Raw genomic sequence first — 24,047 nt, forward strand, 5'->3', positions numbered from 1 at the left:
CTTAGAAACTCCCAAAGTTGAAACTTTAAAGTGGATAGCTTATCATGGAATAATTGGCACAAAGTCATATTTTTAAAATCACAAAAAATAATCTAAAAAATCTAATTTTTTATTTATTCAGAGGAAGACCTAACATGTAAGTTATAATTTACAAAGTTCTCAACAGTTCAAAAGATTACCGTGGACAATGGTCTGCTTTTTGTTTTAATTTTTTTTAATTGAAAAATTTTTCCTTGGGACTTTCATAATAGTTGATATTTTATGTGAGATTGAGGAGTCATTTGCATAACATTTGTATGGAAATTGGTGTTGACAATGAAAAGGCTGCAGAGTTACCCTGGTCAATAGCAGGCAACTTCAGTCATAGTCTAACACTCTTCTCCAGTATGCTGTGTTCATTTTGACTGTGTTTTGTGATGGTTGAGGTTTCAAATCCTTTTAAGAATTACAAGATTGTAAAATTCTGAGGATTTTTAAAAAAATTGTAGAATCATAAAATGGTCTGGGTTGGAAGGGACCTCAAAGATCATCTAGTTCCAACCCCCCTGCCATGGGCAGGGACACCCTCCACTAGACCACGTTGCCCAAAGCCCCATCCAACCTGGCCATGAACACTTCCAGGGATGGGGCATCCACAACCTCTCTGGGCAACCTGTTCCAGTGTCTCACCACCCTCACAGTAAAAAATGTCTTTCTAACATCTAATCTAAATCGACCCTCCTTCAGCTTAAACCATTACCCCTTGTCCTGTCACTACACTTCCTGACAAACAGTCCCTTTCCAGCTTTCCTGTAGGCCTCTTTAGGTACTGGAAAGCCGCAGTTGGGTCTCCCCAGACCTTTCTATTCTCTAGGCTGAAGAACCCCAACTCTCTCAGCCTGTCCTCATAGGAGAGGTGTTCCAGCCCTCTGATCATCTTCATGGCCCTCCTCTGGACTTACTCCAACAGCTCCATGTCCTTCTTATGTTGGGAACCGCAGAGCTGGACACTATTCCAGGTGGGATCGCCTGAGAGTGGAGTAGAAGGGAAGAATTTCCTCCCCCAACCTGCTGGCTGGGCTTCTTTTGAGGCAGCCCAGGATATGGTTCACTTTCTGGGCTGCAAGCGCACATTGCTGGGTCCCATTGAGCTTTTCATCAACCAACACCTCTAAGTCCTCCTCAGGGCTACTCTCAATCCATTCTGTGCCTACCCTGTAGTTGTGCTTGGTAAATGTTTTGGGGTTTTTTTTTTCCCTAGTAAGTGTTTTAGAAACTAGGAAATAGTGTTTAAATGTCCAAAAGTAAACTTAACTATGTGGCAAAACATACAAGGAAACAGTCTCTCAAAGCAGTTCAGAAAAGAGGAATTAGGGAGGAAAAGGAGGGAGTCAGAAGTTCCTTCTCCTATTTGTGGGAAAAGTGGGGGGGAATGCACAGACCCCAGTGAGTGATTTCTGAGGATTTCATCTCAAGGAGTTTTGACTAGTTGTGTTAACTTCAAAGGCAAAACTTGCAAGTTGTCTATAACCATAAATTAAAGCCCCTTTTTATACCTTTGTAATCATATTATACAAAAATGGATGTGTAAATATTTAGAGGCTTTGGTTATTGGCAGTGTTTCTTGGATTTACTTCTGTGAAATCAGGCATCCAGTCTGGAAGCCATGGAGTAAGATAGGTTTGTTTAAATTAAGGTAATGAAAGTTGTGATTATACAGAACTAATCTGTAGTCTATATTTTTTAGCATGTTTGTTTTCATCACAAAGGAGTTTCCCTGTATAAATAAGAAAATAGCCATTCAGGCTACTCAATACAAACAAGAAATACTTGTATTTCCACAAATATTTTTACAATTTTTTTTTTTCTCAGAAACAGGTTTGTACCCTTTATTTTACTCTGAATAACTTAAATTACTTAATTTATGAAGTGCAGTGATGCACTGAGCAATACAGGTATATTCTTTCATAACATTTGGACTGTTGCTTTTGTAAAGTTAACCATCTCAAAAGATCTGAATGTTAGCATTAGACACCATCATTTTTTCACATAATTTTTTCCTAGGTGTTTAATTCGGGTGATTGTACAAAAAATATCTTTCACAGATTTTAACACATACTTCAAATAACTGTGATAATATAGCTACAGGATAGTGCTTCCATATTGTCTAAAATAATTAACTGGACTGTTGTTTTGATGTAATTCAGTTTGCATTTTTATAGCAGAGAAGTTTACCCAAACTAGAGTACTTCTACAGACCTCTTGGAATTCAGTGGTTTTGTATTACATATTTTGAGTCCTTTTATTCAAGAAATGAGTGAATACTTGAGACTCAAGTAAATGAGTCTTAAGGTATGTCTTCACTGTATTGTTAGCTCGAGTTTTCTTTTGATTCAGTATATTTTGTGTTCAAAACTACAGCATGAGTGAAAAATACTTCCAGGTCCTTGGTATGGTGGTGTGGTTTGAAGCTTAGGTATTACTTATGTGAATTAATAATGTGGTAGCAAGTTGCTTCTTTACTTAATTCAGTCTAACTCTGAAGATGAGCCTAACTACATTAAATATGTTTTGAAATGAGTGCTGGCAGTTGCTTAGTATATTTTTCTGTTTTGTTTGTTTTTAAATTAGGGTGTGTGTTTGTTTTGGTTTGGGTTTTTTGTAAGGTTCTCAAAACTGTGGAATAGGAGACTTGGATGTGTAAGTACTAACATGCCCCATTATGCTTAATTCCCTTGCTTTTGTCAGCCAGTGTTTCTCCTTGTCCTTATTTGGACTGTGGCAGATCCGAGTTCAATTTAAACTTTACAAGTTTTTGTTTAGTAGGATAAGATTCTTGTTTGCTTGATGTGTCTTAGCTTGCAGTTATCTTAATAAGTTTACTTTGGACACCGTAACATAAGATTTTGTGTGTAATACTTCCATAACAGAGACTTTTACTAATGACTTACTGTTGGGGGGGGCTAATACCTAATCAGCTGTACTAGTCACATGTTACTGAAAACCATATAAAAATTCTGTAACTGCTTTTTTTTTTTCTTTTTTTAGTTTTTGTAACACTTCTCATCTCTTTGTCAGATCTCCTTAGGAAAGCTCCTGGCCAAATGACCAGGTCCCTTTTACAGATACATTGAAAGCCAACCCCTTGTCCTGAAGAGCTTGTAACTAAATAAGACCCCCTCTTTTTTAGAAGTTTGCTTGAAACGTCAAATATGTCTCTGTGCCCTGACTGTTGTATCCTTGCAAGCTGTCAAATTTGGATTCTTCAGCTTTTTTTTTTTTCTGGCTTAGATTTCCCAGCTACTTGACTGGAAAAGGGGTTGTTTTGGAGTATTTGTGACCTGTTATGAACTATTTCTACTGTAACTGCATGGAAGCAGAAGTCCCCTTTCTTTTCACTGAGATTTCTAATCTCATTTGATTTATGTATTGATACTCACTTCAGTCATTTTTTATTTTTATTATTTTAGGGTTCTGCTCCAGTTAGTCTCAAAAGTTTCAATTAAGGCTGTCAGAAAACAAAAGCTTCTCGAAATTTTGTAACGCTTTATTCTTACATAGTAAAACAAAACAAGACCTTTTCATTTTCCTTCTTTGCTAAATGTTAGTCACTTCTTACCTTGACCATCTCTCCAAAGAAAAGAAAGAAACAAACACATCTTTAGAGTAAAAGAGTTTCCCAGCCAGTTATTTTAGCTTTCATTTGGATTTTTGCCTGAAACGTGGAATATCTAGGTTGACAATCTGTGCCCAATTCGAGGTGGGTTTAAAATCCAGGTCTGTAATATTATGGCCAAGCGTCTTGGGTGAGATCTTGAATCCATGTCCATCTTTCCACTCTTCATCTAACGTGTTTGGTAGTGGCATTAGTCTTGACTGAATATGGGGGCAGAGATGTCTCATGGCTTTAATGGGGATGAGAGAATGGGAAGCTAAAATTGAAATATAGTGGCCCAGACTTCTTACAGGAAGGATATTTGAAGTGACTGATGGTACACCTATAGTAAGTAGAAGTACTTCCGGTGCAGGAGATTCTCATCCTACTGGAATGGAGGAGAAACTTTAATGTTAACTGGAAGTCAAATTTAAAATTAACTAACATTAATTAGAACAAATTGCCATACAGTATAATTGACTTTAAGTACTAAGCATTTCTGTGGATAGTAAGTGTTGATATTTGCTCAAATGAAATTAATAAAATAAAGGATATAGGTCTTGATGCTTTGGGAGAACCTGACGAGTTTGAAATTTATTGTGGGCAGATACATTTTTAGATGTTCCACTCTGCTGTTGGGGATGTTAACAGCTCTTGTTTTACATTTCTAGTGCAGCTCATTATCCTGTCTGTGAATCCTGAGCAACGTAGCTGGGTTGTGTTTAACAGAATTGGTCTTTGTTTTGTAGCTCCTTGCAGTCTGGTCTCTGAATAAATGAAGTATAACTTGCACCCTCCCCTCAAATTTGACATACTAGCTTATTTGTAAAGACCATGGACTATAAGGTTTTCGTTCATAGCATATTTTCTAAGAAAAGATTGGAATCATGGGTAAAAACGTAGAATCTAAGTATATGTACAGTAAAAGAAAAAATCACTAAGGAATTTTTGGCCCACATTTGTCATAAAAAATTAGTGGAAAAAAATTTTCGTTTGTAATACTGGCAGCTTTCAGTCCAATACATTGAAGTGGAAAGATTCCTTTGTGTGTGTGTATGTGTGTTCCTAATAAATGTTAAGTTCAATAGCCTAAATTGCATTATATAGTGGATATCTTCAATTTTTGTTATATTAATGTGTTTTTTTCTTGTAACGATAGTTAAGCATTTGATCATCTGAATTTAATATGAATATTGTACTAGTGAGAAGTTGTCAGGTTATATTGGGGAAAATAAAAATTACTGTCTGTCTTCTGTTCAGAGTCTGCATCTGTGGACAAGTCTGTATCCCATTCTTGCACAACTCCTTCTACATCTTCTGCTTCTGGACTGAATCCAACTTCTGCGCCTGCTTCATCTGCTCCTACAGTTCCTGTCTCACCTGTCCCACAATCACCAATTCCTCCATTACTTCAGGACCCAAATCTCCTTCGACAGCTGCTGCCTGCTCTGCAAGCCACCTTGCAGCTTAATAATTCTAGCGTAGATATATCCAAAATCAATGAAGGTAAGGATTCTTTAAACTTAATGTAACCTCTTATTTACACACATTAGTGTATTGCTGGATACTAAGCTGTAGTAAATGCAAGCCTTACTTTAAGTGAAAAGTGAATAAATGAATCCCTAGATAAAGTAGGGATTGGTTTTTTGTTTTTTTTTGTGGTGGGGTGGGTTTTTTTTTTCCTGTTAAATCTTTTTAAGTTAGCCAAGTAACCTTTAAGGTTGTTAAGCTGCTGTATGTGAGCAGCCTGATTTGAGACTGGTGACTTAATAGCTGTATTGGCATTCGCCTGTTGTACAAAATTGAGAGCTTTTTGTTCTTTTGTTTCATGCAATGTTCTTTGTTTTCTGTAGTTTGTGCTGCTATTCTAATAATGTTTTTGCAAATACTGAAACTTGTAGGGATTCTTAAATCTTGTTGTCTATCAACTTTTTTTCTTTAACAGAAGGTGTTAGCCTCCCTGAATAAAGATAGCATACTGGTAATTTTACTAGCAGGTTAAATTTTGTGTGTGTAATCAATGTATCCCTTAGATTTTTGTCACATTGGCCTAGTTCATTAGAATAAAGTTTAGAACTAGCTATAGTGCGTTTCGCTGCAAGAACAGGTAGATTTGATGCATTTTGAATGTAATTTTACCTAATGTGGTGCCTGTATGTGGGAGGTTACTGATGAAGAAAGCGGTGGGGGATTTTTTGTTTGCTTCTTTGAACTTGTGCGCTGATCACCGATTTAAACAGGAAGCAAAACATTTACATGTAGTGCCCAGAGTTAATTAGCTTTTTAAAAGTGCAAACCATGAAAGTCAAAATAGTAACATTTTAAGTAAAATTTTACTGTTATTTACATCATGATTATTTGTAAGGAAAAGCTGTCAATTGGCTTCCTTTTAATCAGCAAATATTATGGCTTCATTCAGTACTAATAGGTGAGTTGGTTGTGGTTTTTCTTCTGTGCAGGAAGAAGCTTTTAAAACTGTAGTGCAGTAGATTGGACTAAAAAAAGTAGGAGTATCATGGTGGTTTGCGTTTAAAAAATGAAAGGTCCACTCAAGACTCCAGTTGTATTTTATTAGACAGTTGCCAATTTAAATTCCTAGTCATTTTTTGATGCAGAATCACAGCAACAGCTGTGTCTGTCTTGGAACAAGAGTGTTTAGTGTTGTTCTGGTGGCCTGAGGTCCTGGCTGGCAGGTCCACATGGGCAGTGATTTCACCTTGTGCAGCAGCACTGCCCTTAATATGCACATGATGCAGAGTTACTCTGTGCTTCTGCTAGTGAGTCAGTTTTTTCAGACTTGTGCATGAGTAGTGCATGTTCAGGAAATAGTCCATAGGGCCTGTAGACCTTCTTGAAAAGATTAGTTCAGAAACTGGATCTCATTGGCTCACACTGTAAGATGCTTTTCCTCTATAGTGCAGTTTTAGAACAGTTGATTGAAAATGATTAATTTTTTACTGGAGGAGAGGGGGGGATGGGACAGCTAAACCCAGAACAAATAAGTCTCTTGTTTGGTTTTTTTGGATGGGGATTTTGTTTTGTTTTGGTGGGTTTGGTTTTTTTTTTTGGTTGGTTGGGGTTTTTTGCTTTTGTTTGTTTGTTTTGTTTGTTTTTTAAAGAAGAAGCAGTGTCTGGATTTTTAACTTGAAAGATCTTTTCTTTTACCTTGAACAGGAAGTCTTCCCTCCCCATCTCTTTTAGTGAGTTAAAGTGATACTGCATTTTTTCTTTTTTTCTTTTTTTTAATTATTATAGTTTAAACCCCCTACACACACATTTTGCTTGCTACAATAACAAATGGAACAAATGTTCTATTTATGTTTATAAGTATTATTGATCCATAAGGTCAAGCTGAAGAGTTAAAGTTATTTTCTAAAGGATTTTTTTTTTTAGTGTATGTCTCAGAGATAAAACTACTAAACAAAGGACTTTGGTTAGATATGCCAAGCATTCATGAATTGAATTCAAGTCATTGAAAAATAGTTAAGGTGGCTCTTTGGTCTATTGTGGATACGGGAACAAAATCAGAAAGTAAATGCTGCTTAAATGTATTTAGCCAGTTTGAACAGTTTAAAGTAATCTAGAATTGCCAGTAAAACAGAATGTTTGTTTGTAGTTCTAACAGCAGCTGTGACACAAGCCTCTCTGCAGTCTATACTCCATAAAATTCTTACTGCTGGACCATCTGCTTTCAATATCACTTCCCTCATTTCTCAAGCTGCACAACTGTCTACGCAAGGTATTCAGAGTCTTCTTTTCACTTATGTAAAATTGTTATGTTGCATTTTATAAAGGCTGATACAATTGAAACTTGCAGAAGCTGTCTCATGTCGTATATTTGGCCGTCTGGTGTGGAGAATGTCCAATGACTTCTTTTTCCAAAGACAGGATAAGAAATTGTTACTTGGGGAGCAGGAAGCTGACACGTAACTAAGTAAATGTACTTCTCTGTCTCTCCATTTGGGATTTTCTTTGTATGTTGACTGACTCTGTATGAGTAACGTGAAATGTGTGAGACCCTCTCAATTTATTCTGAACCTGAATTAGACATTATTTAATGTTCAATGTAAAAGACGACTCTTAGTTGAACACCCTTTTTGTAATACTGTGCAACTGTGACTCTTGGGAGAGGCCTGAAATTCTTAAAAGAAAGTTTATTCTATCTGGGGGGTTGGAGCCGGGGGTTTGTAGTCTTCTGTAAATAGTATTTGACAGCTTCCAGGCAAGATATTCCTTCAGGTATCTTTAATACATTCTGGTTTGTAACTTAATAAAGCTAGAAATTTAAACCAAACCAACAAATGCAGTCGTGTTATTGAGTAGCTAAGCAGTATTATGTTAATGCTAATTTTTAACCAGTAATTAAAAGATGGGCAGGGAACTGTTAGTAGATGCCTAGAGTGGGTGAATAGGTTTCTAGATAAACTGTTCATGCATTCTTTTGGTTAAATTGAGCACTCTAAAACAGAAATTGTAAATGAAACTAATATAGTCACTTCATGTGTAAAAACCATTGCATAATAGCATCTTATCTTTCCCCCTCTCATTAAGTTTTAGAAGTGGAGGGTTTGGGGAAAACACAGTTCTTTAGTTAGGATTGTTGTTGAACATCTGATTGTTCCAGTTGTTCACATACCCCCCAACCATCTCAAGGTGAATATGTTTGTATATTATCTAATAGAACATACTGCAAAGTAGCAAAAGAAAATCTAACTCACATTTTAAGATATGATATGGTTTTATTAAAAACAACTTTTTTTTTTTCTTTACAGCTCAGCCATCTAATCAGTCTCCAATGTCTTTAACATCTGATGCCTCATCACCAAGATCATATGTATCTCCAAGAATAAGCACGCCTCAGACTAACACTGTTCCGCTTAAGCCTTTGATGACTACGCCACCGGTATCATCGCAGCAGAAGGTAAGCTCCTTTTGATTTATGCCATATTGTAGTAAGAAACCATTATAGGTAATATTAAGTATTGCTGCTATATATCGATGTGCTAGCAGTTACATATAGGATAGTAAAATATGTATATTATCGCTCCCAATAGAAACAGAAACAACTGGTAGCAACTACTTGGCTGTATTGTTGCAGTACACATCTAGCTTGGAATTCCAGTGTGTTCTTTTCTGTTCTTGAAAAAAATCTTGTGCTAGCTTCAGATGCTATCTGGAGATATTACCAAGAGATCAGTATTTTAACATACTTAAACGGAAACAAAAACTTACTTCAAAGGCAACAGCTGATGTAGCTATCTAGACTTTAGCCAATAAGATATTTTTAGAATGGGAGAGAAATTCTTGGGGAAGTTGACTTGATGTAGTCTCAAATTTGATTTAGAAATGTTCTAGCTGTTTACAAGGTCAATAACATTATATTTCTTGCCCTTCCCACCCCCTCACCCCCATTCATTCAGAAATCCTTAATTGGATCAGTGACTAGGAAACATTAATTGAAGCTAACAAATAAGCTCCTAAGGTTCTTCCTAAGGATGAAGCAGAAAACATAAAGTTGTCTTTTTTTTTTTTTTTACTTTGTGTGTGTGTGTGATCCCTCTAGTGGGATCAAAACGATAATTCAGCAGTTTACAGTGGTGTTCTGGGTGTGAAAAATAGAAGTCTGTTGAGGAAGATTTGGACCTCCCCTAGAGGTTTACTATTTTTATGCAGTGGAGCTTGTCCTGTCTATTCATTGTACAGATCTTTCTTTCAAGATTGAGATCCTCAGATTTTAACCAAGTCTATCAGTATGTTGCTCAGTCTATGTAGTAGCTTATCAGTGTAAGAAGCATAGCTCTAGACTTTGGGGTGAGACCAGTCTTGTTTGATAATTTTTTATTCTTACACATGCGCATGTGCACACACACACGCACACACACAATCCCTGTTTTCCCGCCTCCCCTGCTTAGCTAAGGATCTTTCTTTCAATTTTCTGCTCAGAAAAGAACCTCTTATGTCTTGAAGGCTTTTAAGGAATAGTTTTATTTTCAGGAGGACAGATTGCTTTCCTCGTTCTAGTAAAAATGCCTCATTTTCTTACATTTGAATTTTTTCGTGAGTACAAAGCAAAGTGATTCTCCCAGTTTGTTGTGCTTGACAATGAATTGTGAAAGCCTCCCATGTGTACTAATCCTGTTTGTTGTCTTTGTTTCTGCCCTTGGAGTGTATCCTGAATCTGTGTGGTCACATCCCATAGCTAGGTGACAAGTAATGAAATTATCAGATAGCAGACTTGAAATGAAGGGAGATGTCTGGCACTTCCAAATTCTGGGGTATGAAAAATGATCTTCTTAAGTTGTTTATGGTCAGTAACTGGAAGTTGATCTCTTCTGGTCTCAACAACAATAAAGAGTTCTGGACCTACTTTATTTATAAAGTTCTGATGATCAGCTACGTTATAAACATGGCAAAAGCTTTATCCTTCGGGATCTTCTTTATCTACAGTGTTTTCTGAAAGAAAACTTGAAGGAAGGACAGCTCAGCAGGATTTTTTTCCCCAAAAAACATTAATCCTTGTTTTATAAACTTAGCTTCTTTAGTGTTTATCATCCTTATACAGATATTTTCCTGGAACTGTGCAGACAAACTTGGACCCACTGCCTTTCACTCAGTGTAAAGGCCAGCATTATACCTATCAAGTAGGTGGTGTGGTTGTAAACTATGCCTTAAGAGAAAGTGAAGGCAAGCCAAGGGTTGTAAGTAGGGCCAATCTGTCTTGGTAGACCAACTGTGTAATTAAATATGCTTTTGGACACACAAGCCTTCCCTGAGGTTTTCAGTAGAAGCAAAAAACTTCAAGGCTAAATGCAGGTTTGAGAAGAGTTGATTTGAGTTTAGCATACATCATAACTACAACAAAGCTGCCACTCCTCAAAAAACAACAAAAAAGTGTTGGTTATTTTATGCTTTGTCTGATATGAGAATCTCCACTTACATGCAGGGCTCTGTGATTGCCTACAGTTAGTGACTGGCAGGCATGATTTCACCTGTGGTATTTTCAAACTAGAGTTTTGTGTTTTATTGATGTATATATGGATGTTCTTCTGAAAGTGGTGATGTCTATATACTGTGACACATTTTGAAATTACTATATTTTAATCCGTCTTAAGATTACACCACAATGAGGTGAGATTGCACATATGGTTTATTTTTGAAACACATACAATGTGTTTGCAATCAAAGTGTTAAGTAAATTGGAGTTACTCATTCTAAGCTATAACGTCTTTGGTTCAGAGTGCTATTAGTGCACAACAGTCCATCAGGATTATTACATACATGGGCAAGTTTTCACTCTCATCCCTCTGTAAGGAAGTTATAACTCTTACTACACTGGGATATCATAACCATAAAAGCTTTCTGTTTTCTAGGTACCTTGAGTAGCTTCACAGAGGAGCTAGGCGTAATAGTAGTGCTTGACAGCAGGATCTTTTCTTCGTTTTTGTGTTCCTCAAATCTGGTGCTACTAACAGAACTGTTGAAATATTGATATGAATTGTTGGTGCGTTAGTCCTAGTAGTACCAAATTCTGGTTCAGCAGCAGATACTTTTCCAGTTCAGTAGAGAAATAGCTTTCATGATAATTGTTGTATTCACATAATTCAATTCTGTAAGATGGGATTGAGAATTTAGGTGGTGATAGCTGCATTGTGAGCATGTCTGTTCTAGTACTCCTTCGGATATGGCAGTCAGGTTAGCTTATCTAGTTCTAAGAAAGAGTTTGAGGTAAATTATGCATAATCAAGATGTGGTGCTGTGCCAGGACACAGTTGGTTTCAGAACACAAGCTTGTTGGCTTAGGGTGCTTCTATGCAGCAGGCATAGACAAAGCTGAACTGACAGCATGCAAGCAGAGCCCAGTGCCAGATGCACAGATAGTTGGGCTGGCTCTGGGAACAGTGTAGTGCCATTTGCACAGTAGGGCCTGTTACTTCAGACCGCATGAACGTGTCTGTACCGCTTTTAAGCTTAAGCTGGTACGTCTGCCTGGAGGTGTGCTGTACTCACCTGGCAGCTCGGGTGTCGCACACTCCAGGATCCTATGCATCGCGTTTTGCTGTTTAGCTGTGCCTGTGTTGAATGGTTAGAAACTGTTCTGAATTTCTGTAAAATAACCATGTAAAATATGTTACACAGACCTGTCAAGCTCCGTGAGAGTGTTGCTTATGGAATTACTTATTTTTTTAGCCTTTTTTTTTTTTTTTTTGTTCCTAGTACATCTACTTACAATCTTAGAAACACTTGGAAAATAGGGAATAGTTAAGAGTTTTTGTGGTTCATTTATTTCACAAATCCCAGTTTTTCGTTGCAATCCATTTTTGGTTTTATTTTTGCCAGCTAAGGAGCTGGTTAATTTTCCAGTTTGGATCTGCAAGATGATTCTATTATCTCTGATGGACTTTCCTTTTGTAATTGTTCCTTCTGTTTGAACAGCCTTGATAATTATGTCTGCTCACAGGGTGAGCCAAATTCAGGCATTAATAGCAAAGTTCTTCATGTCATACATTTCATAAAGATGTTTGGGTAGTTTTTTTTTTTTTTTCTTCCCATAAATAAATATAAGAACTGCTACTACTTTTCCCCCCTCAACTGTGTAATTCTGTTGATTTCAACACACTTAAGTGATCCTACAACGATCTTGCTTTATCTTACTAGAACCATGAAGTTTTTAATGTGCTTTTCAGACTTCTTTGGGGTTTTGATGATAATTTTAAAAGGTGGCTTTTCCTCTTAGATGTATAAGTAAGTTTGAGATTACATTAAGATTTCCTGTAAATTTAAATAAATTAAGTTATGTCTTGAGTTTACGTTAGTAGATACTGTCTGACTTGCCATCTGTGGTTTGTTTCACAGGAGTCTGTTTCTGAAACTGAGAGAATTTCTGGAGGTTCAGATGACCACTAGTTAGTAATGTACACCAACCAGCTTGATGTCAGCAAATGCCAGACAGGCTGCCTGATTTATGCTTTTTGTCTTCATGGATCCCTAGAACCCATTTTAATTCCCTCTCTCTTAAAATGGTTAGCTTGATTTTTCTGGAGTGTGGGATAAGTTTTGGAGCTGCTTCCTCTTTTGAACAGATTTTAAAAGGGATAGAGGTATGGAGAGTATGGGGCAAAAAATGTATCTTGAACTCCATGTACTGTAACTTAGACACTACTATATTCCCAAAGTTTTCATCCTGTTGCAGTTCAGGAATTCACACAAAAAAGACCATATCTCACCGCTGGGGTCTTAATATCTTACATGTGAATGTGTACTACAAAGGAAAAGCAAAAAGCTACTGGTGACTGTTTTTTTTCTTTTTTTTTTTTTTTTTTTTTGGTCATTCATTACTTTAGAACTGACAGAACAGTTAAAAAGGGGGAGTAGCAGACCGATAACTGTGCTTTAGATTTTTTTTTTTTTTTGCCATTTCTGATAGAGATGTTATAACATGGTTATGATCTAATTCTGCTCTTGACACTGTGTAACGTATTTTCAAGTAGGGATCTTCTAACTTTTTAAGTGAAAATTTTTATTTGGATAATAATCAGTTCTTCTGAGGTTGAAAATGAGCTTGGTGCTCAAGTGGAAGATATGGTCAAAAATGAAATTGCGTTGAACTATTTTGCCCAATAAACTTGCAATATTTTGACAAGTCAGATGGATCTAAATTTGCTTCTCTTATGTCTATTAAGTACTCCTTCTATTTTAGTAAAAAAAAATCGTCACAACTGTGGAACTAGAGATGATTTAAAAAACAAACACCTTGTGAAGAGCATAAAAATTCTGTCAACAAAAGACCTTGTATCAAAAAACCCCACTGGCCTTGTAACTTGAAATTTCCATGTTTTCCTCTGGTTCTTACGCTTGATATTTACTGTGGAGGAAATCTAATGAAGTTCTGAATTTTCCAGGTTGCTACTCCAGGTGTTAAACAAGGACCAGCTTCACAGGCAGCACCTCAGCAGCCAGTAGTAGCTGACAAGCAGGCAGGTCATGAACCTGCCTCTCCACGAAGTCTTCAGCGCTCAAGGTACATTGAAATACTTATTTGTGCTGTCCTCTGTTTTTGCTCTGGATCCGATGTATGTTGTATGCATTGCAATTTGTAGATTTTTCTTTGCCCTGTTTATTGAACACATGATTTACTCTGCTGATGCTGAAAGGATGCAGCTAAATATCTTTGTTACAGAGCTAATGTGGTAGATGCTCCACTTTAGCACCACTACTACAGTTCCATTTGCAGAAGCAAAATAGAATTAATATTTCTGCCCTGTTGCTCTGGAGTCAGTTTCACAAGTGATTGCTTGTATTGTGATTTCTGAGTTTGGAGGTTATGCTGTGTGGTTGTGGGAGTAAATACTTTATGTGATTTGCTTAGTGTTAGATGTTTGTGGTGTCTTGCTGTAGTGTAACTTGATTTTTAAATTAGTAAGAACTTTTGTCTATCAGGCAATTTTACTGCTTTAATGAAAAACATTTAAAATGAAGTAAGTTTCACAAATGCTTTTCCTTGGCTGGACTTTTTTATCAAGATTGCAGCCTATTCAGATGTTGCATGATAGGAACATTTAGCCATGGATTTACAAGGTGTATTTAGAATCTCTATCTTGTCTGAATTTTTTTCTTTTGGGAATATGGACTTTTCATTGTGTAGGATACTGTGCACTTTATCATAGTGGTTCCAGGGGCTGTAATCAAAGATTTGTCCTAAGATCTGCCTGTGATGGAGTCATGGTCTAGAAGTGTGGCAAGAGGAGATTGCAGGTTCATCATCACAATGAGTTCCTGTAAATCTACAAGGTGTTGCACTTAAAAGCTAGATTTTTCACTTTTATTCAACCTAAACAGAGTTAGTTTAAGGTGTGTGCTGTGATAGTAAAAAAAAAAAAAAAAAAAAAAAACAAACCAAAAAAACCACCCCAAATCAACCAAAAAACCCAAACAACCAAACAAAAAACCCAACACTCTTCCCTTGTCAGCATACCTGAAGCTACTTGGTGGTGCTTTCCAGATCATAAAATAGTGAGGTCCTTTTATCTGCCCTTCTGGGACTATATACTAAAAGGGACCTTCGATTACATGTCATTGGTGCGCTAACTTACTGTTAGATTTTCAAATCTCTGTTGGTTTTTGTGGGGAGAGGGGTGTCGTTTTTTTGGGAGTGGGTTCTTGTCTGTTTGCTTGGCAGTCCTATCCCATTGACTGGTTTTACTGCAGACACTGTGCGATTGATCAGTTTGAGGGTACAAACAGAAGCAGGTCAGAAGTTTTGGAGTCTGTAATGTTGGCTGTCTTACACTTGATTCTGATCTTTGGCAGATGTCTAATCTACAACTCATTTTCCTCTATGGGCAGAACAGTGTACCAGCTCCAGTCTGTAGTAATTATGGATGGTGCTGTTTAAACCTTTTTGAATTACAGTACCAAAAATAAAATTATACTTGGCAACCAGCTAAACCTTTTTAATAAGTGGACTAGACCTTTTTATAAGGAGCGGTGAGGTTTTGGGAAATAGCTGTCCGTCAGACCCTTTTTTGTCCTTTGATCACCCTTTCCCCGTTGGCAACCTTGCTAAGGACGATGGTCTTACTCTTGGAAACATACACCATGGCCTGGAGTCTGTGTGAAGTGATACTGGTTGGACATTTGGCCTGCTAATCCATACACTTTACCATGTCACCCTCCACCTTTTGGGTTATATAGGACTTCCTACTTTGGCATAACCCTTATCCACATCCAGTTCCCTTTAGGGATCTACTGGCCCTCTGCAAGCCATTGCTCTGCTTGGCATCAGCATTTTGCTGGAGAGGGCAAGCTGAGTTTGTCTAAGCAACTGCACCACTGAAGCAGAGACATCGTGGAGGTAGCACTGTCCCGTGTTTGAGGAGGAGGTGCAGGAGGCAGCGCACAAATAAGTGTGTGCAGCCTAGTATCAAAGATATTGTGACAGTATTAGTATTGTTTAGTATTCTATATCTCTCAAATTGTTACATGTTTGTGACTGTGGTATATTGTGTATCATGACTTCATGTGTTTCTCTTTCTTTTGGAAGTGTCTCATTTGCAAAAAATGGAAGATAAGGAACAGGTGATTTGGAAAAACCTGTGTGACTGATGTTTCCTTCTGTTCAGTACAGTGCAGTTGAATGAAAGTAAACCAACTCAGATGTAGATTTACTCATCTGCAAAAGATTTCCTATATCCAAGCAGTATTTCTGAATTGATACAGAACAGATTATTCCTTCATAGGTGAAAGCAGTCAATCGGATTGGGGACTGCTCTTGCGGCTAACTCCCTGGAGACTCTGTGAATTAAGCTTGCATTTTTCTACAGCGTAAATGAAGATATATTGTGCAGAGGTTGATTACAACTATATTTCCTTTACTTTTTCTATTATTAAAAGTTTTAAGCAAATGGAGCTAAAAATATTTTTAACTTGTTTGGGAGGAAGCACTGTCTAAAAATATGTGAATAGCTATTGGTAACTTTAAAGTTGCGAACATTTCGGTCGTGTAAGTTAGGAAATGAATGCAATGTAGATATACAGTGAGTCTTTTTGTAAGAGACGATTCCAAAGACACACCATGAATTATGGCTGCTTTAAAAATGGAACTAAATGTGTGCTTCCATAATTAATAGTTTCATCAGGTTGCTAGTTTCTCTTTATTTCCAGAAAGGACTGGGAATATTTTTCCTTTACTTTAGAAAATGCAAAACTGCTGGAGGGGGAGGTGTTTCCTCCAATTTTTTGTAGGTTGTAGGATTTGTAGTTTGTAGTAATGTATTTCAGAACCTTAGAAATGCAAAACTGCTGGAGGGGGAGGTGTTTCCTCCAGTTTTTCGTAGGTTGTAGGATTTGTAGTTTGTAGTAATGTATTTCAGAACTATCCTGTTTTCATACTCTTGTACAGATGTTTTTGTCTCTGGAAACAAAGTCAGTCTTTAACTCATCCAGCACCTAAGGCAGGTATTTGGCTTTATTGAAGCGTTGAAAATACAGCAGTAGTTTGGAACTATCTATCATTGCTGCATTCGTAGCTCCCCCTGCTGCTAACATAGCGGTGCTAGGTTATTTTGTGACAGTATGTTTTATTCATAATTAAGATACAACTTTATTTTTGAGAAACCCAAAGATTTTATTTATTTTCCTGAAACATTTCTGATGTGTTAGAGTGATTTTTACTGATGAAGTAGGAGTTAGAAAAGCCGGGTTGATAAATGGAGAGGAGGCAGTCATAGGGGAGCTTTGATCATATTAGAACTAAGAAATAAATAAGCGTTGAAGGTGATGCCACAACTCTACTTAGCTAATAAATGCAGCCTTTCTCTGCACCATCAGTATGCTGATGCTGTGTGAATGCATAGAATAATTTAGGTTGGAAGGGACTTCTAGTTGTGATCGTGTCCAAGTGCCAACTCAAAGTAGGTCTGGCAAGTTTGAATTGCTAAGGGCATTGTTTAGGTGATTTTTGAATATCTCTGAGCATCTTCCTCTAACATTTGACTACCCTTATGGTGAAATGTTTTTTCTTTATATCTAATTAGAATTTCCCTTGTTGCAACTTGTGTCTCTGCATCCTGTCCTATCACTGTGCATATCTGAAAAGTCTGGCTTGTCTGTTCTTCCCATAGGTACTTAAAAACAGTAAGAAGATCCTTCAATCCCCTTCTCTTTTCCAGACTAAATAAACCCAGTTCTTTCGGCCTCTCCTGATATGGCATGTGCTTCAGACCACTAGTCATCTGTGTAGTCCTCTGCCAGGTTCCTTTGGTGTGGCAGTTTAATTCTTGTCTGGTTTTGGATTCCCCACTACACAGTGCTCCAGGTAGTGTGGATCTCATAAGCTCTGAAGAAGAGGGGAGGAATTGCTTTCTTCAACCACGCTCTTGCTAATATAGCCCAGCACATGCTTGGCCTGCTTTGCCACAGGGATACATTTCTAACTCCCATTTAACTTGTCCACCAGGATCCTTGGGTCTTTTTCTGCAAAGCTACTTTCTACCCACTCAGACTGTGCTGTTCCGTGGGGCTGTTCCAGCATGGTCGCATGGGGTTGTTCTACCCCAGGTGCAGGACTTTGCATTTGCCTTTTTTGAACTTGATTCCTGTCTACTCATTCAGGTGCTTCTGAATAACAACCTACCCTCCAGCATATTGACTGCTACCCCCCCAAGTAGGCATCATGTGTAAACTCATTGAAGGCACACTGTGTGCCACTGTCTAGATTGTTAAGTTTTTATTGAACAGTATTGACCCCAGGATTAATCAGTGAAGGACAGCACTAGTCACTGGCTTTCAACTGATCTTTGTACTACTGACTGCAACCTTTGGGCCCAGCAGTTCATTCAGTTTTCCACCCACCTTATGCATGAAATATGGACTGGATAAGTGAACAGTTTAGCTGTAAAAATACTATAGCAGATGATGTCACAGGCCTTGCTGAAGTCATCACTGCTTTTCCTCTGAGCTGATCATGTCATCATAGAAGTCAGTGAGGCTGATCAGACATAATTTGCCCTTGATAAATCTATGCTGGCTCTTTTTTTATTTTGCCTTTTAGTCTTTCATGTAGCTGGAACCCCTTCCAGGTAGATGTGCTGTATAACTTTCCCAGAAACTGAGGTCAACTGGCCTGTGGTTCCCCAGGTTGTCCTCCTTGTGCTGCTTGAAGATGGATTTAGTGTTTGGTTTTTTCCCCATCATCAAGAAACTTAACTGCTCACCATGCTGCTTCAAGGTGATGCAGCATCTGAGTAATACTGAACAGGTCCCTGATTACCCTTGGGTACATACCATCTGGTTGCATGGACATATGTCCAGTTGGTTTAACTGCTCCTTAACTTCTTCCTCTGCTCTAGGTAATACTTTACTCACACTGACTGTGGTGTGCTTGGGCATGTGGGAGGCCTGAGGGCAGACCATACTCATAAAAACCCAGGCAAAAAAACGTTGCTGACTCTCCTGGCCTTTTTCATGTCTTTTGTCTCTAGGTCCCCTTGGAGAGGCAACCCACCTGTTCTTAACATTTCCTCCTGATGTACAGCCCTTGTTGCCCTTCACGTTCTTGGCTAGTTTCATCTCAGGCTTCAAAATCTAAATGCCATTTTTCCTAATCAACTGAACATTTCTACAGTTAAGCGTTTGCACTTGTAAGTGAAGTAGTTGAGCCAGTTACTGAAGAGAACACAGAGCACAAAACCCAAAGAATGCTTTCCCCCCCCCAGTTACATCATATATTTCCTTTTGCAACTTCTGCAAGGGAAATTTATGTATACAACTCTAACAAAGCTGCCTGCCAAAATCTTGCTGCATAATTTTTTTTTTTTTTTTCATTTCTAAGCTTTTAAACAAGTTTGGGGGTACTGAAAGGAAACGAGGTTAAAGTCTGCTGCAGAGCAGTGTTATGTACCTAATTTGTTGGCTGTTTGTTTGGAAACCTGCTGTAATTCTTTGCAAGTGTGAGGGATTAGGATAAATGGCTGGGCATTGGACTGTGAAGATAGTTGCATTATGTTAGGATGTTTTCAGTCCTCAAGGGGGTAGGTTAGGTGATGAATTAAGATTCCTCTCAAATTTGTTTTTTCTTTATATCACTTTATATGACTTGCAGGCAAGTAGTAAGAAAGTTTTAAGAAATAAACTGAAATTATGGCCTGTGTTGAAAAGCTGCTGCCAGTGGGAGAGTGATAATAAACATAATCTTAAAAGTAATGGCTAGATACTTACATAATTAGTACTACTATTTCTCAGTTATGTGTAGTGCCAAAGAACATCGTAACTGTGAGGTACCAACGCTGTTATGGTGCTAGTCATGTTCTTTTGTCCTGTTCAAGATTACTGCTTCCTTTGTCTTCCATTACAAGGGTGGAGAGGACAGAGCAGACTGTTTCCATCCTGACCTGTCCTTGTCCATGTTTGCGTGGGTAACTAGTGCTGCTCCCACCTCTTCTTAGCAAAACAGAAGAGCAGAGGCCCTCCCTGCAATTGTGGGGGGATGGGAGCGATTGAACAAATGCTGGAAAGAGAAGTAAGAGCGTAGAAGCCTTGTTTTTGCAGTGGATGGGGAGTAGAAAAGGGCATGTGCTGACACGTCAGCTTCTAAGCTTCCCCACCATGGGTTATGTACTCCTCCCAGTGCAAGTTGTAGTTTTCTAGTAGATCAGATCACCTGGACAGCAGTGCTTGCTAGGAGGAGGCAACCCCCCACATTCTGATCCTTTGTTTGGTAATGGTGATATACCAAATAGCAGTTTTGATGCAGGTGACAGTCACAGTGGAATTGTCTATTGCCGATAATATGGAAGTTGAAGAACAGCAATGAACTCTTACACATAGCAGAACTGTGTAGCTGCAGCTCTGGAAGTTGTGTCAGATGTGGTTGGATCCATACGATATGAGAGTGTAAATGTTCATGCTGGCCCTGATACCTGGGCTTCTGGACACATGGAAAGTAAATTTAAGTGTCAGTGATTCTTACATATTTTTGGGGAACTTCTGTAGCTTGTTGGCCTTAATGTTAGGTGTTCAGGCTGTATATCATAGCTTTATTGAAAGAAGTGATACAAGTGAAACAAAAATCCTTCTTCTTTACCTAGAGAGCTTAGCGTCCAAGTGTAAGGTGGAGGAGGAGGAGTATTTGCAAATTGGGAGTACAAAGTCCTCGTGGATTAGTCAGTTGACCAAAGATTTACCTAAGTGGAACCCACCTTTTTTAGTCATTGCAGCAGGAACAGGCTTTCATAGAGATGGGATTCTTAGGAGTGCCTCTCCCGTACATGAGGAGCATCATGAGGTAGAGAGGAAAAATGTCTTGTAAAGTGGAGCGAGAGGGTAATTATTAATGTAGTTAAACAAACAAACCCACCAAAAAACCCCAACCAACATCGCTTAAAGCAATAGCTAGAATACTTTGTAGATAACATAATCTTGAGCATTGTGGATGGCAAAAGACTGCTACGCCAAGATGAACATGAGAGTTTTTTAGTAAAAATTAGAAATGTTTTTCACCAAGAATTATAGATGCAAAGTCGAATTGGAAAAGCTGTGGCTTGGTGTAGTGTTCAGATAATGTAAATGTTGTGTTTGCTTGCATATGGAGATCTGAAAGAGGACAATGAAAGGCTTTGTCCAAGGCACAGAGGTTTTGTTTTGTTGTACAGTATACACCAGCTAAACATGTCTCTATGCATCTTTTCCTCAGCAACAGGTTAACACACCAGCCAGAAAAACAGCAGCATGAACATGTTCCAGTAAAGCAGTCAAGCTGGTAGCACAAACATACCGCTCCTGTGATACTTTTGTTCTCTTGAGTGAGAGAGTGAGGATGTACAGTATCACAAAGTCACCTAGGTGTTTGTGTTTTGGTGTTAGTAAATGGTTATACTCCTCAGAGCCCGTATGGCTGCATTTTTAGATCAGGACATCAGGCTTTGTATTTAATGATTGTTGTGACACTTGCTGATAGTCTGTTGAATAAACCTGCTTGACTTCATCTGATACATCATTATTGAAAATCTTAGGTTTGCAGCTGTTCAAAGGAAGAACATACATGTATATATTCTCTATCAGCACTAAAATGTAGACATGTCTTGCATCTCTTGAGTGGCTGTCAAAGTTAAAAAACAAAAAACATCCAACCAAACAAAAAAAACCCCATTATATCGTAGCACTCAAACAGTTCCCATACAAATAGGAGGCTTGTGGAAAAGTGGCACAGACTTGGTCTACCAGAAGTATTTACTTGTGGTTTAAATGCTTTATGTATTTTTGTGGCTGGAAGCAATGAATTTTAAGTGTTTATTTCTCTGTGGGTTTGCATATGTTTTTAAATGCTCCTTTTTTTTCTTTTTTTTTATCCTTTCTTCTAGTAGTCAAAGAAGCCCATCACCAGGTCCAAATCATACCTCTAGCACTAGTGCATCAAATTCAACACCTGCACCGCAAAATACATCTGTACGACCCACTTGTTCATTAACACCTACACTAGCAGCACACTTCAATGAAAACCTTATAAAGCATGTTCAAGGCTGGCCTGCAGATCATGCAGAAAAGCAGGTGAGTACACTTGTGCGTTTTTTCCCTGTGAGAATGCAAAATGTATAGCTTAAAATCTGGTATTCTTACACAGGTTGCATTTTCTGAGAATTAAAAGTATTTAAAAAAAAAACGCTGATGCTTGGCCTTAGCCAGAAAAGAGCAGAGAGATTAGGCCAGACCTGCTGGTTTTACATGTGATTGCCATTTAGCAGTTGAGTATTTTCAGTCTCACTTAAAAGTACCAGTGTTTTTGAAATTCTCTCAGATGGAATAGTTCTCCTCATAACTATTTTCTTACTGCCAAATTTCTGTTGAAATTTACAAAGAACATAAATTTCAACATACTTCTATAATAATGATATTTTTGTTATGTGGAAAATGTTATGAATTAGGTGACAGAATTAAACTATTTGAGACTGCTCCACAGTTTGAGTTACTGAGTTGTTAGCTCTACACAGTGAAAAAGGAACTCTGCCTTATTTGTTGTACCTGGTTTTTAAGATGATGTAGAGGGCCCAGACTGAATTTGGGATGTCTTATACATAATGGGAAATCCAGTAGAATTGCCATCCGTATTTTGTAACTAACTGCATGAAACCAATCCTGCTGTAGTAATACGGAGAAACTGGATGCATGTCAGCTGCTTGGAACATGTTACTCAAAGGAACTGTATTGGCTGAGTCCAGTTCGAGTCCTTTTTCAGGCAACACTGTCTGACACAGTCTGTATGGGATGTTAATCCTACCTGGCCCAGTTTACCTGGGTGTTTTGAAGAGTGGTTGCATGTTTGCTCAAGCCTACACTGGAGGCTTTTGGGTGGTAACTTGCAGGATGACTCTTAGAAGTGCAGTCTAGGCTGATACCCCATTTGGGCTCTGTTTTGTTCTTGTTTTGTTTCTTTTCATTAATCTTTTAATTCAATTTTAAGACATTACCAACCTGTACTGAGTCAAATGACTGAGCCATTGCTGTGGAATGTGTGTTTAAGGAAATGGCGCAGCACCGCCACTTCTCTCTGTGGCCTTGGCCCATAGTTTTGATAGTGTTATTTTCACTTCATGAATTGACGTATATCTTAATGCAGAAAATAGAGATTTATACAGTTCACAGGTCATTTTTCCCCCACTATCGTTAATAAAGAGATTTAAAAAAAAGCAGTTCACGCTAGACAGTCATGTACCCAGTTGCATACTTTTAAACATGACAGTGTTGTTTATAGACCAGTTTTGAATAGTAGCACTTGAGGGACTTGAGTCAGATACTTGATGTAAAAGAAAAAGTGAATGAAAGTATAGATGCAATACATAGTGAAGAAGGTAAGCTAGATGAAAGTGGAAAGGCTAAAATATGCAGTGCCTTGGTTTCTTCTGATTTCTAACCAGGTGCATAGCTTAAATTGAAATTTGGCATGTGCTCTTATGCTCTGACTAAACTGAAAAATAAATAAGTAAATAAATTATGTGAGCCAGGGCAGGTACGTGTTAAAGCAGTCAGACTTGAAGAAATGTACTGTGCAGTAAATAATAGCTAAACCAATTCTTGGTTTAGCTTGGTTTGAACTAGCAGTTATCTCACAGAACTCATAAGAAGCAGTTAATGTGGAAAACTGGAAAACAATCCAGTAATGTGGTTAATTTGGAAAATAATCAACATAACTATCTTATCTTTAAGGAATGTGAGAAATGGAATTGTAGGTGGTCTCAACTAAGTAATTGTAGAGATACTTTGAGTATTGAACAATATCTGAGTAGAAAAAATTATTTTACCTTTTTACAAACACCTGAAAAGAAAACCCTGATAATAGTCAGCATGGACCTTTTAGAAAGAAATTATGTCAGTTTTTTTTGTTTTTTCTTTTGATAAATTATGAGGCTTTGGTATATCCTGATTTGCAGCAAGACTGTTAACACCTTTTGACAAGAATCTTGTATGCAAAAATTATTTTAAGGTCTTTTAAATGAGATTACTCTCATTACAGATGGGTGACTGGTCAGCTTAACAACTTTGAAAGTATTTCTTCTTAATGGTAGTTTGCTATCAGTCTCAAGGCTTTGGAGTTGTGTTGGGAGGACATGAAAAATGACATCCTACTGGAGACCAGGGTACTCCTGGATGTCAACACATTCCAGAAAAGAAAACTTTTAATGTAGGGAATTAGAACACAAAGTGCTGCTTTGAACTGGAGAAATGCCAGAAGTTGATGAAGACCTGTGCTAAATACCATTATTTTGGGGAAGGAAAAATCAAGTATACAAGTACTTAAGCAGCCAAGCACCACAGAGCAGCTCGCTCGCTCTCCCCTATTAGGATGGTGGAGAATTGGAAGGGCAAAAGTGAGAAAACTCCTGGGTTGAAATAAAGACAGCTTAATAAGTAAAAGGTGGGGGGG

The 24,047-nt window shown here is 37.9% G+C and overlaps 1 protein-coding gene across 4 annotated transcripts in view; it reads left to right on the plus strand.

The window, feature by feature from the left end:
* The window catches only part of WAC (WW domain containing adaptor with coiled-coil), a 62,568-nt gene that overhangs the window by 33,320 nt on the left and 5,201 nt on the right, over positions 1–24,047 (plus strand). For 3 of the 4 annotated variants that reach the window (XM_075746422.1, XM_075746420.1, XM_075746423.1), the window contains exons 8-12: positions 4,895–5,140; positions 7,251–7,373; positions 8,407–8,555; positions 13,534–13,652; positions 21,490–21,676. In XM_075746422.1, the coding sequence (XP_075602537.1) occupies positions 4,895–5,140; positions 7,251–7,373; positions 8,407–8,555; positions 13,534–13,652; positions 21,490–21,676 (824 nt within the window). The remainder of the gene's footprint in view (positions 1–4,894; positions 5,141–7,250; positions 7,374–8,406; positions 8,556–13,533; positions 13,653–21,489; positions 21,677–24,047) is intronic. The other variant, XM_075746421.1, reaches the window with a different exon arrangement.

This window comes from Balearica regulorum, chromosome 2, assembly GCF_011004875.1.
Source record: "Balearica regulorum gibbericeps isolate bBalReg1 chromosome 2, bBalReg1.pri, whole genome shotgun sequence".
Lineage (NCBI taxonomy): Eukaryota > Metazoa > Chordata > Aves > Gruiformes > Gruidae > Balearica > Balearica regulorum.